Source organism: Salvelinus sp. IW2-2015, linkage group LG34 (genome assembly GCF_002910315.2).
Source record: "Salvelinus sp. IW2-2015 linkage group LG34, ASM291031v2, whole genome shotgun sequence".
NCBI classification, from domain to species: domain Eukaryota; kingdom Metazoa; phylum Chordata; class Actinopteri; order Salmoniformes; family Salmonidae; genus Salvelinus; species Salvelinus sp. IW2-2015.
In genome coordinates, this window is record NC_036873.1 from 923,662 (window position 1) to 939,173 (window position 15,512).

Genomic DNA, 15,512 nt, shown 5'->3' on the forward strand with positions numbered 1-15,512 from the left:
AGCAAAAAAAATAAGGGATTTTTGAATCAACACACTTTCCATGAAACAAATCAATTGCAGAGGGAGTAAGAGTCAGACCACAATTCAACAACACAATCAGACAATTCATCTCAACATGTGTGAATCATTGTGTCACAAGCCATCTTAATTTGACTGTCAGCAGACACCTCAACATCTATGTGGTGGAAACGATCAAACAAAGTTTGCTATTGTTTCAACTCAGAGATGTGTGTGTCTGTCTGTGTGTGTGTGTGTTTGTTTGTGTACCACGCCTGCCAAAGTCCTATGCAGGCTTCCTGGAACCCTTTCTCTGGTTAACCTAAAGAGACTGGCTGTTTAGATGAATTATATAGACTATGTCAGTGTCCATTTAGCTTGAGTCAGGAAGGGGGGGTTTATGATTTCACTTTGTCGTCTTGGACCTTGGTGGTAACCGATGGTAACCAACAAGGACCCCTCGCAGCCCAGACGTTTATGTTGTTTCTATACGCCTTAGTCAATCAAATTATGAATCACTGAACTCTCACTGGCAGAAAATTACCTCTGCATGTTACTGGGGAATGGAGGGTTGTGAGTATGGGGTCTTTCCCCCCCCCATTTGGTCTTGGGTTCTTTCCATGGAGTAAATTTAAGGGAAACGGTACTTCCTTAGTTTGTTTGATTCGCTCTGACGTTACTAAAGACTGCAATCAGGCCCATTTTGAGGCTTCAGAGCAGATAACATCAAGAAGAGAACGCAGGCAGCTACAGTAAAGGAGAAACAGACTCCATGGTGCTCCCATGGCTCAGAACTCCCATAAAGTGTGTTCAGTTCACATGCAAAAAGCACATAGGACTGTCTCTATGTATTTTACGCAGCACACGACTGGATGCCTTTACCACAATAAAGGACCTATGCTAATCAATGTGTGACTATGAGATGTGTAACACACACGCACACACACAAATGGAGCTTAATTGTACGATTAGAGCAGGGTTAAAGTAAACCTCGGTTGTGATTTCAGCCTGACTCAGTTTTTTTCCCCCTCTCCGCCACAGCTGGGGAAGTTGATTCTCCCACATATGAAAAGGTTTTGAGCTGGCGTGTGAAATTAGAGGTAAGTAATGGTCTGAAAATACTAGACTAGGACAAGATGAGACAAGTACATTGATCAAAGCAATGAGGTTGCTATGAGCTTGTTACGTTGCATCATACAGAAACTAAGCATGGACGTTTTCCCTCTTAATGAGGCATGTATTAAAAATATGCCACCGGTAGTAAAAGGGAAATAGCTACATCTCTGGGAGTATTACTTTAAATTACTGTATGTGTACATTATCAGAATATTAAAAAGATAAACATCAAATGAGAACCCCTTTGGAGAAGACAGGGTCATAATTCAAACATAATTTTAAAATGTTTCTAATTGCCAAGAAAAAACGTAAAATGGTCTGTGAGATACATTTTTAACTATAAATTCCTGTTCCTCTAAACTCTTATTAAAAATTCCACATAATGCAATAGTATATCAACTTGATGAAATATTAAGTTGCCATGTAAGCTTGTTGCATCATGTCCCAGATGGCCTTAATACCTTACTTTTGAAAAATGACAATTGAGTTTCAAAACTAGGAAAAGTCTTCTTATTAACATTATGTATAATGCCGCAGGGCCTGGTGTTGATTTCATGAGGTCTTTAACGATGCACTCATTTTATTCAGTTCCACTTCAGCTGTTGTGTGAACGTCAACTGAATAAAACTGATATTTCACAACTTTAAATTTGCTGTGAAACATAATTTTTTTAAATATACTGTCACAATATCATTTCATTAAGTAGTTTTCTTTCTCTCAATAGCTACTCTTTTTAATTATTTTTTCAAAAAAATTATTGAATTAAAATGTACCAGCTGAATCTTATAGCCCAACACGACCACCATTAGTCTAATCGTATATGATCACATACCGTTTGAGTAGTATAGTTTTATAGCCTCAATTTATGCTCCACATTTGTTGTCCAGTATATAACACTGGCACCGGCCGTAAGGGAGAGGAGGCTCTCTAGGTCTGGTCAAGCATGCAGCGGKAGGTAAAGGTGATTTATTTAGCGGTAGGGTGCCGGGGRGTGACTCACGCGGGTTGACAATCTTCACATTGGAGTCGGGGTCCGGATGCTGTTTATGGATCACTTGAGTGCAGATCTGCTCGGTCAGGATCTACAGAGAAGGAGAGAGAGAAAGAAGAGACGCGGGGAGAAAAGGAGAGGGAGAAATAGAGGAGAGCCATAAATACTTTTATGTGAATCTATAGCTCATAGTAACAGCACCAAGAAGTACATGAGTTCCACATTGCAATTCCAGTCACACAATTTCAGTTCAACCACGATCTGCACAGAAAAGGGAGAAATAAGATTTACATAAATACTTTTCTGCATCTATAGCTCATACTAACAGCACCAGGGAAGAGGTACATTGTGCCATAGAGAAATCCACATATGTTCGTATGTGTTCACCAAGTCTTTACAGAAGAAATATGTAACAAGAATCAGTGCCGAATCGAATAGACGGCAATATCTCACAGTAACAGCAGAGGAGGAATACATGAAATTCCCCCAGTGTCTCCTGACAATCCCAAATATTTCTGTATGTCAAAATACATAATTTACAGGGTCAGATACAACAAGTCCATGATTCCTGTGGAGTTTAACATAGTGTGCATTAATGTCCATTATAGTGTGAAATTATGCCATTATAACATAGATCCATTAACACAAATGACCATCATTTAAGTTAAGGCATTACCAATGGGTAATAATAGAACATCATGCTTCAAAATGGACTGCAATGTTTTCAGAAGGGATATGCTATTTAGGTCCAGACAGAAGGAGAATAGCTAGAGCTGACGCTAGCCACAGGAAAACTAGAGTTTAACTACACGTTCTATACAACTTCATCAAACAAACTATAAAAGCATTAAATAATTCAGAAAACATACTTCTAATCTAAATAATGTGTTCTCAGAATGAATGCATGTGTAATCAGTGCATGTATAACTGAACTAATACAGTGACGGAAATCCTCAGCCAATGCAAATACAAAATGGAGGGCAGTTAGTATTAGGATTTATAGGGGAGGCAAAGAGAAAATAGCTTCGTATATCAACTACTCCATTTTCTTATAGACTCTCCTACACATACTACACGGCAAGGAAGAGACGAGAGAGGGACTAACTGACCTCRAAGAGCACGTTGTAGGTTGTCATGCTGAACTGGTTGGAGTGGAGCATCAGTCGCTCGTTGAGCAGGGAGAAGAGCCCATGACCCAGCATGACCTCTGACTTCCTCCTGGAACAAAGGTCAAGGGTCATACGGTCAGTGAGAATCCATTGACATTTGGTACCAGCGCATTGATCACTGTATCCACACGGTGTATCAGTGTATCATGTTGCACTTAATTACATGCAAAGATTTTAACTAGACAGTTAACTATAAATCCACAAAAGCATTACTTGGCACCATTGTATGGTATAGCAAGCAATGTTTCCAAAATGTTGGGCAGTACATATTCCATTTTGGGTTGCCGGTCAAGGACTGGTTGAGGACAGACAAGGGAAATTCCCGAAGCCATAGGGTGAGTCACGGACTATGAATGTTTGTGAACCACCGCTTGTGTAAGCTTACCAGTGCTTCAGGACACATTTGAACACAGTTGAAAGATATGAAAAATGCACCCCTGCAGAGGCCTGTCAGGACCCTTCAAAGACAAGTATCCTTCAGAGCTTTCATCTCTGAGTATCATTCATCTGTACATATTCTGGGATGATAAAGCTAGTATAGTCAGACAGTAAAGAGTCTGACTGTCTAAGACTTTTCCTCTCAGGCCCCCTTCCAGCATTAGGGAACATCCTCAACACACACACGCCCACGTCTATTTCTAAGGGCACAAGCACTGTTTATGACAAACTGTTCAGTCACCTCTTGTTGGCGGAGAGAAAATGTTGCAAATTTAAAGTGTATTTTTCGTGCAGTGCATGTTGCAGTTTTAAAGCATGTCCAATGTGTATTCATGTGATATTTTTGTGACTCAAACATTACAACAAAATCTATGGACTAAAAAACCTAGCTAAAAAATGTTAGCTGACATGGRCTAGTTGATCTGGACATTTCTGACAAATTGTAAATAGCTCTCTAAGGTATGTGATGACTGACATGACGAGGAAAACTGATGATGCACGACCCAATTTAGAAATTGCACCTTGTGCATTCTACTATTCCAACTTTCAAGAGAAAGTTGAAAGCTGGACTGTGTTCCCGTAACAACAACAAAAAGAGTGAAATGTTTTTTCTATTTGGGGGGGGAGGGGGCACTGGGGATGAGGATGACGGTGGGGATGAGGATGACGCTGGGGATGAGGATGACGCTGGGGATGAGGATGACGCTGGGGATGAGGATGACGCTGGGGATGACGATGGGGATGAGGCTAGGGATGAGGCTAGAGAATATGTACTACCACTGATCAAAAGTTTGTGAGATCAAAAAGGAATCAGTAGAATTGGAAATAGAGCCTCAATGAGACCTGCACTATATTTCATCACGGACTGTTTTCTTGCGACTCTGACATCTTAATTGGTCGCTGAACCAAAGGAGGCTTACGAGTGGCTAATTTGTTATCTAAAACACTTCTACACAACTAGAGGCAATTTACTCTCCAGAGAGAGAGAAATAGAAAGGGCTTTAACGCCAGCTATACATTTTACTACAGTACGCAGGCTGAACGAGGATTAGATATCGACCTCCACCTGAATGAGACCCTTTTCTCTGTAGATACTCAGCTCCATGATGGGATTTGGCTCTTAGAAATATACAACTGAGGAGGCCATTTTGAATTGAAAACCCTTTTGGCTGCCTAAAGGTAAATTACTATAGAATTGGAATAATTACATCAATGACTGAGCCTAACTGAGTCCTTCTATAATCTGGAACAAATATGCTTTTAATGTCCAAGGCAGAATTGAGTGCTTTTATGTGACCAAACGTACGGACAATTCTTAATAATGTCCTACAGACAAGAGTACAAGGTAAGTGACAGCAACATATTAGAGTTCTTACTTAGCGGGCAAGTGTTTGAGGAAGTAGCCCAAGACTTTGAGTGCCTGAACTCTGATTCCTTCACTGTTGGAAGCCAGCAGCTTGTAAATGGCCCTGTACAGAAACAAAGAAAAATACATGAATACCAAATTTAACATATTTAAGCAAATTTAACAGTATCTCAAATTATTTAAAAAATGTACACCTAAAAGAGTGTATCAGAACCAAACATTTACAGAATCACTTCATGACAGATTATATCTGCTTTGTGAACCTACTATGCAGTTGTATAGGACATCTACTTTGGTCGTAAAATAGAGGTGGTTGGAGCCTTTATGAGTGGCTAGTAAAATGAGAAGGCACCCAAAATGTGTGTCAGACAAAGATTTTCAGAAGCCTTTAAAGTGGGCCTATATCAGACACCAGCCCAGACATGCATGGTTGACACACTACATTTAACCCCCTGTGACAGAGAATGCAAACAGGGTGACTAAATAAGCTACATAAATCTTGTGTGCCGTCGTGGCTGAATGTCAATAGTCCTGCAGATAAAGGATCAAATGAAGCCAGTAAACCATCTTTATTGGCCTCCGTGTCATCTGGCTTCATTTTGGCTTCATGAAACACAAACAGAACCACAAGGGCGCGTCTGAAATGGCACCCTAGTCCCTTTATAGCCTCTGGTTAAAAGTAGTGCACTATTATACAGGAAATAGGGTACCGTCTCTGGCACTACATATGTAACACGGTACCATTTCGAAGGCACACACAAAGTAGGCTAACATCACAACGATCTTGTTCTCAGAGGCCGCAGGGCCTGTGGTGGAGTATGCGCCACCCGTTGCCACGGGAGATGACGTTATAGTTACAGTACCGTCATAGAAGTCAAATGACTAGAACGGGCATTCCCATTGAAGTTCTATGATGGGTGGTGGGTCATTCTATTCCTGAAGCTCACCGTACTCCGTTGCGCTGATCAAAGGCCTGCACCATGGAGCCGTGATGCTCCGACATCAGAGCCACCAGCAGCTGAAGCACATCCATTAGATTGTCGTCCTGGGAAAATAAATAAAGTTGTACTGAATTGAATGAATCAGATCATGGAGGAGGCCTTGTTGTTACCATTATTAGCAATATGATAAATTGTGTGTGTGCGCGCACTAATGGGCTCGCAATTAGCATCGCCTTTCACTGTGGCGTCATGCAACCCAACGAGAGATGAATAGTGTGGCTAGTGGGTGTGCTGTTACACCATGTATCATCATGAAGCAGACACCAAAACACACCCTACTGTACAGACACCCACATGGATGCAGAGTACCCACAAACACAGGCATTGACCATGTAAGTGCAATAATTAATACTGTTTATTTTCGCACTAATTATTGATTAATTGGTGACACACAACATCAAAGATCAAAYCAGTTTCCATCTTGATTAGTAATGGTCRCTACGGAAACAGATCATTAGTCATTGATAACAAATGTTGATGGAATGAATAATACACGGAAACAACGGAATTATCTGATGAATGAACAATCCATAGAAGMCTGTAGAACTCCYGAAGGARAKCRGTTAATCCCCTTGTTCCTGCAGGGATTATTCCTGCTTGTTTTACAGSACCATTATTTCTCTATGCATCACTGCAGTGTAAACACAGAGGCTTCTGCGAGGGAGGGCTTGGTGAAACTTGGCAACGGTTAAAAAGAGCCTGGTCGTTTCCCCGGCCCAGTGTGATTGCTCTGTATCTATAGTAGAGAGGAGAGAGGGTCTGGGAGGCCAGAGCTGTTGGCTTAGAGTGCCACCTAGTGGGCAGTTTTATACCTCAACTGTAAAGGGGTATCGAGTAAAGATGAACAGGAATTACTGGAGTGGATACTGCATGGTGCAGCGGTATACTCTTTACACAAATGTTTTTGTTTGCTGTTTTTTTTTTTACAATAAATTATGTATTGTATAAAAGTAGTGCACTGTATAAGACATGACATTTTGAATGATCTTTTAGTTCTAACCTCATGCATGGTGAGCAGGTAGTTGAGAATACTCTGAAGCTCGTCTTCCTTCACTCCGTAATCCTGAAAATAGAGAGTACAGAACAKAAMTCTAACTCTTCRCCGGTCATAGTTATTGTAGATTAACRTGAGGTGTAAAAGGMRAAWTATATATATTATTTTTAATATCATACGAGATTCTCATTACATACACACTCACCTTCATTATGAGTTGTTTCACAAACAGCAGCAGAAAAGCTCTGAGAGAGTGGATCTCCTTCTGATTTGGTCTCAGACCGTCTACACACACAGACACACACGCACACACGCAGGGACAAAGTCATTAGAGAAGGTCTGTTTTCAAAAGGATGTTATTTAGGACGCGATRCAGAGTGCACAGCTGTAGGTAGACAATACAAAATGTTTATTCTAGGTTTAGCAGACAACATAGGGGTACAAGAAGGACAGGAAAGCACATTCTGCAGGGGACACAAAGGACTGGATGATGGACCCAGTTGCACACAGCAAAAGTAGCGTGCTGCTCAATTCCATGGCAACACTGGTCTGGGGGAGGAGAGGTATCGGTCTGTATCAGTGTGTGTAGAAAAGTGTGTGTTAGTGGAAATATGACAGAGTGCGGTGTGTGTGTGTGTGTGTGTGTGTGTAGGGAGGCATGTGTGTGCTCTCCTACCGAGGCCCTTGGGCGTGACTCCGCTGCGGTCCTGGGGGTTGACGACCCAGTAGTAGTACTTGAGCGTGTGCATGACCTGCAGTACCGTGCCCACCCTGCGGATGGCGTTGTAGATGGTCACCGTGCTGATGAACTCGGTTGACAGGTAAGTGTACAACACCAACTGCACCTGGGGGGTGAATGCACACGCACGCACACACACACACACACACACACACACACACACACACACGTACGTAAGAACACACGCACTCGACTAACCGGTGCCCCCGCACATTGACTCTGTACCGGTACCCCCTGTATACAGCCTCGCTATTGTTATTTTACTACAGCTCTTTAATTATTTGTTACTTCATATATTATTATTATTATTATATTTTTTTACTTATATATTTTTTACTTATATATTTTTTACTTAACACTTATCTTTCTTAAAACTGCATTGTTGGTTAAGGGCTTGTAAGTAAGCATTTCACTGTAAGGTCTACATTCAGCACATGTGACAAACAACATTTGATTTGACGTGAAAACCCCAGCATGAGGTGAGGCAGAAATAAAATCCAATAGCCTAACCTACTGAACGCTGGGCTGTCGCTCTCATGTACGGGAGGAGAGATACAAGGACTAGAGTATGAAAGGATGATGGTGGGATGGACAGAGGTGGGTGGGTGTGTGTGCCTGTCTACACGTCACATGTGTCCGTGCATGAGTGTGTGCCTTCATGTGCCTACCTGCTTGCACAACTGTGTCCTTGACTGTGTGTCACCGTGCATGTGTGTCACCGTGCATGCGTCTACCTGCCTGCACATGTGTGTGTTCCTGTGCCAGTACCTCTCCTCTCTTACCTTGGCAGGGGCATGGATCCAGATGGCAGGGTTGAACAGGATGTGGTCACACAGCTGCTTGAGCAGCAGGACGCCGTTCTGCAGGTTGCTGACGGTAAAGGGCGGAAGGCCGCCGATTGTGGCCAGCACGGGCCGAGTCACATGCACCTTGGAAGACTACAGAGGAGGGGAGAGTGGGAGGAGCAGGAGAGCACCCACAGAGAGAAAGGTGAATCAGGTTAACTCTGTGTCTAACAAGCCCACGTCAGCTGTAACCTCTAAATGCAGCTAAGGGGAAAAAGCAATTAGGGCCTTAGATGTCAATAGACTTTTAGAGTAACCTATATACCTGACCGCGGACACAATCAACAAGCTACCAGATGTAGGGGCGTTTAGCACTGGCCTCAAACAGACAAATGCAGTATGGACTTTGGAGGGCACAGCACTGAGGCTGAGGACAGACAGCTCAATATCTGCTCCTCTCTGATGTAATGGACAGAGTGCTGGGAAATCATATATCCACCTTCCAATTTCAGCACAGAACAGCATAGGACAGACGAGAGGAAGACTGCGGAGTGTGAATGTGTCTCTGGCGAGGGGGGTGTTGTGTGTATCACGTCTCTCACCTTCTCCAGGGTGAACCATGACCAGAAAGCCTTGCAGGCCAGGACCTGCTCCGCATAGCCACAGAGTTCTTCAGCAGCTCCATCACAAAGGACAGCAAAGTGCAACTGGGGGAGAGGGAGAGCGAGAGAGTGGTTAGCTGCTGAGTAAGACTTGCCCCTTACAGGGTATATCCTATAGCAATTCTAATATAATGGAGGTGTCACCATTCTACCATTCTGCTGTGAGAACACCATCTATGCAACACCTTCCCCTTGAGGGCAGACCAACGCCACAAAGCCATGACTGAGAACATTACTCAAGGACTCGGGGCACTATTATCACAACTGGTATCCAGGGTTAGTAGGACAAGACAACATATTATGCCATTTGTACTCCGTCATGCATGGTTGAATCCGTTGAATTAGCAAAACAACTTCTACTTAGTGAAAGCAAAATACTCTAGACTGCAGGGCGAGTTCAAACACAGCCCCACCAACACAATGCACTTTTCTCCCACATGGCTACGCACAGATGTGTACAGTATTTAAAATAATTGAATAAAGTCAATCAATCGATGAATCAAAGAACAGTAGTCCCCTACCAGACAGAGGTTCCAGTTCATCGCTGGGTGCTGGAGGTGATCCAGCTGTTGCAAACAGGGGAAGAGGACCTGCACTCCCCCGATGGAGTGGATGGCACTCTGGACCGAGTGGGTCACCACAGCCTTCACATCCTGAAGAAGGAGGAATACATACACAAGGATCAGGGGTATAATTTTTATTTATTTAACCAGGTAGGCAAGTTGAGGACAAGTTCTCATTTACAATTGCGACCTGGCCAAGATGAAGCAAAGCAGTTTGACTCGTACAACACAGAGTTACACATGGAGTAAAACAAACATACAGTCAATAATACAGTAGAAAAAATAAGTCTATATACAATGTGAGCAAATGAGGTGAGATAAGGGAGGTAAAGGCAAAAAAGGCCATGGTGGCGAAGTAAATACAATATAGCAAGTAAAACACTGGAATGGTAGATTTGCAGTGGAAGAATGTGCAAAGTAGAGATAGAAATAATGGGGTGCAAAGGAGCAAAATAAAATAAATACAGTAGGGGGAGAGGTAGTTGTTTGGGCTAAAATTTATAGATGGGCTATAGTACAGTGCAGTAATCGTGTAGCTGTCTGACAAGCTGGTGCTTTTAAAGCTAGTACGTTAGAATCAGAACCCTATCAGAACCCTATGGACTGTAGACAAAGGCTGGGTCTTGGCAGTCTGTTTCTGCTTTCGTCTCAGGTGGAAAACAGGCGGATTGGAGGCGGTGTCACATTTCTCCCTTGTACATCTGGTGTGGGTGTTGAAACAGTATAACGCCTCAGAACACTGTCTCCTTTACAGCACTATTACACCTGTCGCTAACGGTGACGGGCTGAGTGGCGCAGGCGCGTTACCCGCGACGATGAGTTAGTCTCTGAGGCAACATGGCCTCAGGTGTCTTAGTCCGTTTAACCCTGATGAGGTTTTGCTAAATGAGTTCTGTGGATTAGAAATGTTCGACATTTCTTCCTGTCAGATCCCACAGTAGCTAAATGTGCTATTATGAGCAAGGGCCTTTTCCTCTTGCGTTTACGGTGTCTGTCTACCGACTAAACAAGCCAATAGTCATTGTGAACACATACGTAGAGGACACTTACCTACAGACCACATGTCCATGTAGGGAAGACAAGACAATGTGCTAACAAATATAAAACAAGTTGAACTAAATAGAGGGAATGAGGAAGAATATAGGAAATTATTAGTCTATAGGGATGGGGTCTGTGTGTGTGTGTGTGGTGTGTGTGGTTGTTGTGTGTGTGTGTGTGGTGTGTGTGGTGTGTGTGTGTGTGTGTGTGTGTGTGTGGTGTTGTGTGTGTGTGTGTGTGTGTCCGAGGGTCCTCCCCTCGATATGTGTGTTGGTGTGGTTGTCGTGTTGTGTGTCGTTGGCTGTTGCGGAGATGTTCCGAGTGTACTAACGTACAGGCCGAGCTGCCTCAGAAAGACAAAGGAGCTCATGCGTTGACTAAACGCGCTGTGAGGCTCAGAGACAAAACTCAATTACAGTGAGAGAGACAATAGGAGAATTCAAAGTAATTCAATAAAAAGGACAGCTGTGTGTGTGTTTGTGTGAGTGCTGCCAAGGTCTTCCTAATGTTCATTTAATCAGGCGTGCAGACGTCCTTCTGCGATAAAGAAAGTCAAAAACATGGTTTTGAATGAGAGTTGGAGAGAAATACATTTCTGAAGCACTTTCATTACAGTACTTGTCATCTAGTTGTTGCTACCTAGAACTTACATGGTAACACGTAGCCACCAGAACGTGCAAATTTACTTTATCTCATAAATAAATTAACTCATCATCCTCAGTAACTACAAGGTCAAATAAAGTATTGTATAATATAATAAAGTGCTTAAAGAAAACTCGGGAAGCACCACCGTGGTTCAATATAGAAACGACTGGTAGGCAGATCTAATTCTGTAATAGAACAGGGTGGTGTTCTGTTCCCAGCCTGCTAGCCAGCCAGGTGCAGTGTGGTTCATTCTCACCTCTATCTTAAAGGAACAATCCACCCAAAAACACTCATTCCCTTCATTTACAGTGTTAAATAACACGACTATGTGAGAACAATATTTTTTGTGAACAAATGTTTCATTTTAGCATTATAATAAGGTTGGTAGCAACATGGAAAATCGTTGTGGAAGTCTGTTGTAGCTCAAGTCTACTACAAAATCCACAATGCAATGCTCTCTATGGGCTGGCTGGATAGCTAGCTAGCAAACGTAGCTACACACAATAATACCAAACGCAAAATCAGCATGTGAAGTAGCTAGTTAGCTGTAAAATCCCCTAAACAAACTGCACTATCAATGTTAGGACTACAACCTAACTATGTTCAACCTGCAGATGTCAAATCAAATTCTATTTGTCACATACACGTGTTTAGCAGATGTTATTGCAGGTGTAGCGAAATGCTTGTGTTTCTAGCTCCAACAGTGCAGTATTGTCTAACAAGTAATATCTAACAAGTAATATCTAACAATTTCAAAAACAACACACACAAATCTAAAGTAAAGGAATGGAATTAAGAATATATAAATATTTGGATGAGCAATGTCAGACCGGCATAGACTAAGATACAGTAGAATATGATAGAACACAGTATATACTGCCTCACAGAGTGGAGTGGGCAGATATACTTTTGAGGAGATGGGAAACGTTGCCCATGCTACATCAATGGGCCGCGCGGTGCATTCTGGGCGATTCTGGTACAAGGAGTTGGATACATTCCCAACCAGCAGACTGTCGTTCAATTCCTATCTCCTTTCTCTAATCTCTATGACAACGGCACCATGCAATGCACTCTGGACTAAAGAGGCAGGCAAAATGGGGAAAATGTGCTAGACTCTCCATTAAATTACACATTTCTAGAGGTAGGAATATCACAGAAATATGATCAATGGCTCATTGGAGAGAAGATATCCTCCCGAATTACGACATCGGCCAGTATTGAAATCTGACATGTACAATAGACATTTTCGCGATCTAAAAGTCGTATTCCTATTAACTTCCAGTGTAGTGAAAGAGACTTTATCACGGTGCTACGTCTACGAGACGGATTTCTGCCTGCTTGAATGGCAATGAAATCATGAAATGACACAGGGAATCGATAGAATATACTCAGAGATGCACAAAAACAATATAACATTCAAAATGGGTGAACTTTTCCTTTAATTAGAAGTAGATAGAGCCTGATGGAGGTGCTTCATTACCTGTATGAAGGTGTGTGTATGAAGGTGTGTGTATGAAGGTGGGTGTATGAAGGTGTGTGTATGTGTGTGCGTAGGTATGTGTATGTGTGTGCGTAGGTATGTGTAGGTGTGTTAATACCAGATGAAATAGGCATACTGATGCAATGCCTCTCCCTCTCTGTTTCCATACCTCTCACCTCTCTCTTCTCTCTCTCTCTCTTCCTCTCATCTTCTCTCTCTTTCTCCTCTCCTCTCTCCCCTTACTCTTTCCTCTCTCCATTCCTCCCTCCCTCTCCAGGACAGTAATCAGTGCCTCACTCGTTCCTATTTTCAGCCGATAATAAATTTCTGTCAAAAATCTAATTGATGTGCCGGAGTTGGTCGGCCTTCTGTTTGGTGGGCCTTCTGAAAATGAAACCAACCACACACAGCCAGCCAGCTAGAGGCAGAAAAGTCTATAGTAAAACTACTTCAGACTCTGCCCTTTTAAAAAGAGATTAGTTCACTAAATCACACGGCGACCCGCCGGGCCCCTGCTCGCTCAGAACAGACACCCACAAATGGGAATTTGTTGTGAAGTTGACAAATGATTGAGGCTTTCGCCATCTCTGTCCTTCTCTCCGTTTTCAGTGTTTTTAAATTGTAGTTTGAATGATTTATTGGAGGTGAGCGTGATTGTCTTCAACCCCCGCCCTTGATGTGTTGAGGCTGATTTATGAAGGTGTAAAGTGAAGCCCGTATATCTCTCTTTATCGTACAAAGCTCAGGCAGAGCCTCTTAACGAATTGTGTTTTCTTCGTTCTAAGTCAGTTTTTTTTGTTAACCTTACTCTTTACACTCCTTTTCTCCCTGTGTGCACGGTCCTATCTTTGTGCCCTGCGGCCCTCAACAAAGGGTCTGGGAGTAGATCTCGTGCACTTCAGCTTTGTGGTTATTCATGCTGGTTCTCAGAAGGTGTGGATCCACTGGCACCATCAGCTATAGAAGCCAAGGAAGGATTCCAAGGCCCAGAGCCACCCTAGTGTAAATCCCAATATGGCAGGACACTTCCACACATCTCTGAGAATTTGTATGGAGCAGACGATACTTTAGGCCGTTACTCCGAGAGCAGACCTCAGCTGATACATCTGTGGCAAGAGAACACCACACAAAACGCGCTACACTCGATTTGAAAACATAGAGACACTCAACTGTTTCATCTTCAGCTGCTTGAGACACAGGAGCAGAGAGAGCGATGTTCTCTTTCGCAATAGGGGAAAACATAGGAGATCAAAGTTACGACAGGGAGCATAAAAGTAACAGCATTAACAACGGGCGGAGAGAGCGACCTCGATCGAGACGATAGGCCACATTTGAGGAACGAAGGCACAGTCATAGGCTATGAGTCCTTCCTCAGTAGAAAGGAGAGAGAGGGGCCATGAGAGAGAGATAATGTCAGAGAAGCAAGAGAACGAAGAGATCAAGAAAGGTAAATCTGGAAAACAAGAGAGGGAGAGGCATATAGCAGGAACGAGAGGAGAGGTGCATCAGTGAATTAGTTCCGACAATGTCAGTGCTACACGGAGATCACAACTACGAGAGCGTCAGGTACCGATAGCTGACCCATGAGCCCCATAGCAAGCCCAACAGATCTGTTGTAGATCCATTGTGCCGCTTGTTGGTTTGGGGCGGGGGGCCCAATTAAAACCACCCCTTGTGGAAAACAACGCTTGCGTGCGTGAGCGTTGCCTTGCGCGTTCTGTGCTTGCCAGGAAACCTCATTCTATCTTTTAGGCCTCTGTGATTGATTGCCGTGTGACGATCGGTCTTATGCTCCCAGCGTTGCCTGGTAACTCTAAACCCATGTCAGCTGGATTCTTCCAAATGTTCTGACAGAAACTCTGAGCAAGCCGAGTAGGTGGATTGTAGCCCAAGGGGTTTAGGACATGATCGGGCATGCCATGTCATCATAAGGTAACTCTGCGTAACGGCAGGAGAACTGAGCCTGAAATTAAGCTGGCCAAAGGGGGGTTTTTTTTGGAGGGCTCCCCGTTGCACGTCTTTGCTGCTGCCAATGTGAAACTCATGATAACATAGGCCTATTAGTCATTGACCTTGTTAGTAACTTCAGTACCATTGTTTTTAATTAAATTATAATTTAAAACATTGTGTGTTGTAGTGGTATAACAACAACTGCAGACCAAAAAGTGTCTTAAGTGCCTTCTCTTCTGATGTCGAGGTGTATGCTTTTTACGGTGTCTATTTTAACGTGGTTCATGTGACCATAGACATTCATCTTTACATCTCAACAATTCTTTGTGCTGTGGTTAAGTTGTTGTTGTAGTCTGAAGCAAGGGCAAAATCAAATAGGGCGTTTTACCCTTAGTGGGTCGTTCTACCAAATGAAGACTGGTTAATAGTATCTGAGCTCAGATTGTATTCCACACTAGGATACAAGAGATGAATTCACCATTGGGTGGTTATAGATTGCCGTTAAGTTGTTTTTCCTCTATCTTGAAAATACAGCGTCTGAATAATATCAGATAATCCATTACAGAAAGGTATGCGTA

At 42.9% G+C, this 15,512-nt stretch overlaps 1 protein-coding gene across 1 annotated transcript in view; it reads right to left on the reverse strand.

Moving 5' to 3' along the window:
* The window catches only part of LOC111958301 (lipopolysaccharide-responsive and beige-like anchor protein), a 226,055-nt gene that overhangs the window by 137,078 nt on the left and 73,465 nt on the right, over positions 1-15,512 (reverse strand). Inside the window, 12 exon segments of the mRNA XM_070437145.1 lie at positions 2,114-2,195; positions 3,214-3,322; positions 5,088-5,180; positions 6,025-6,122; positions 7,079-7,141; positions 7,278-7,357; positions 7,749-7,917; positions 8,594-8,749; positions 9,199-9,251; positions 9,254-9,303; positions 9,411-9,417; positions 9,785-9,918. Coding sequence (XP_070293246.1) covers positions 2,114-2,195; positions 3,214-3,322; positions 5,088-5,180; positions 6,025-6,122; positions 7,079-7,141; positions 7,278-7,357; positions 7,749-7,917; positions 8,594-8,749; positions 9,199-9,251; positions 9,254-9,303; positions 9,411-9,417; positions 9,785-9,918 — 1,094 coding nt within the window.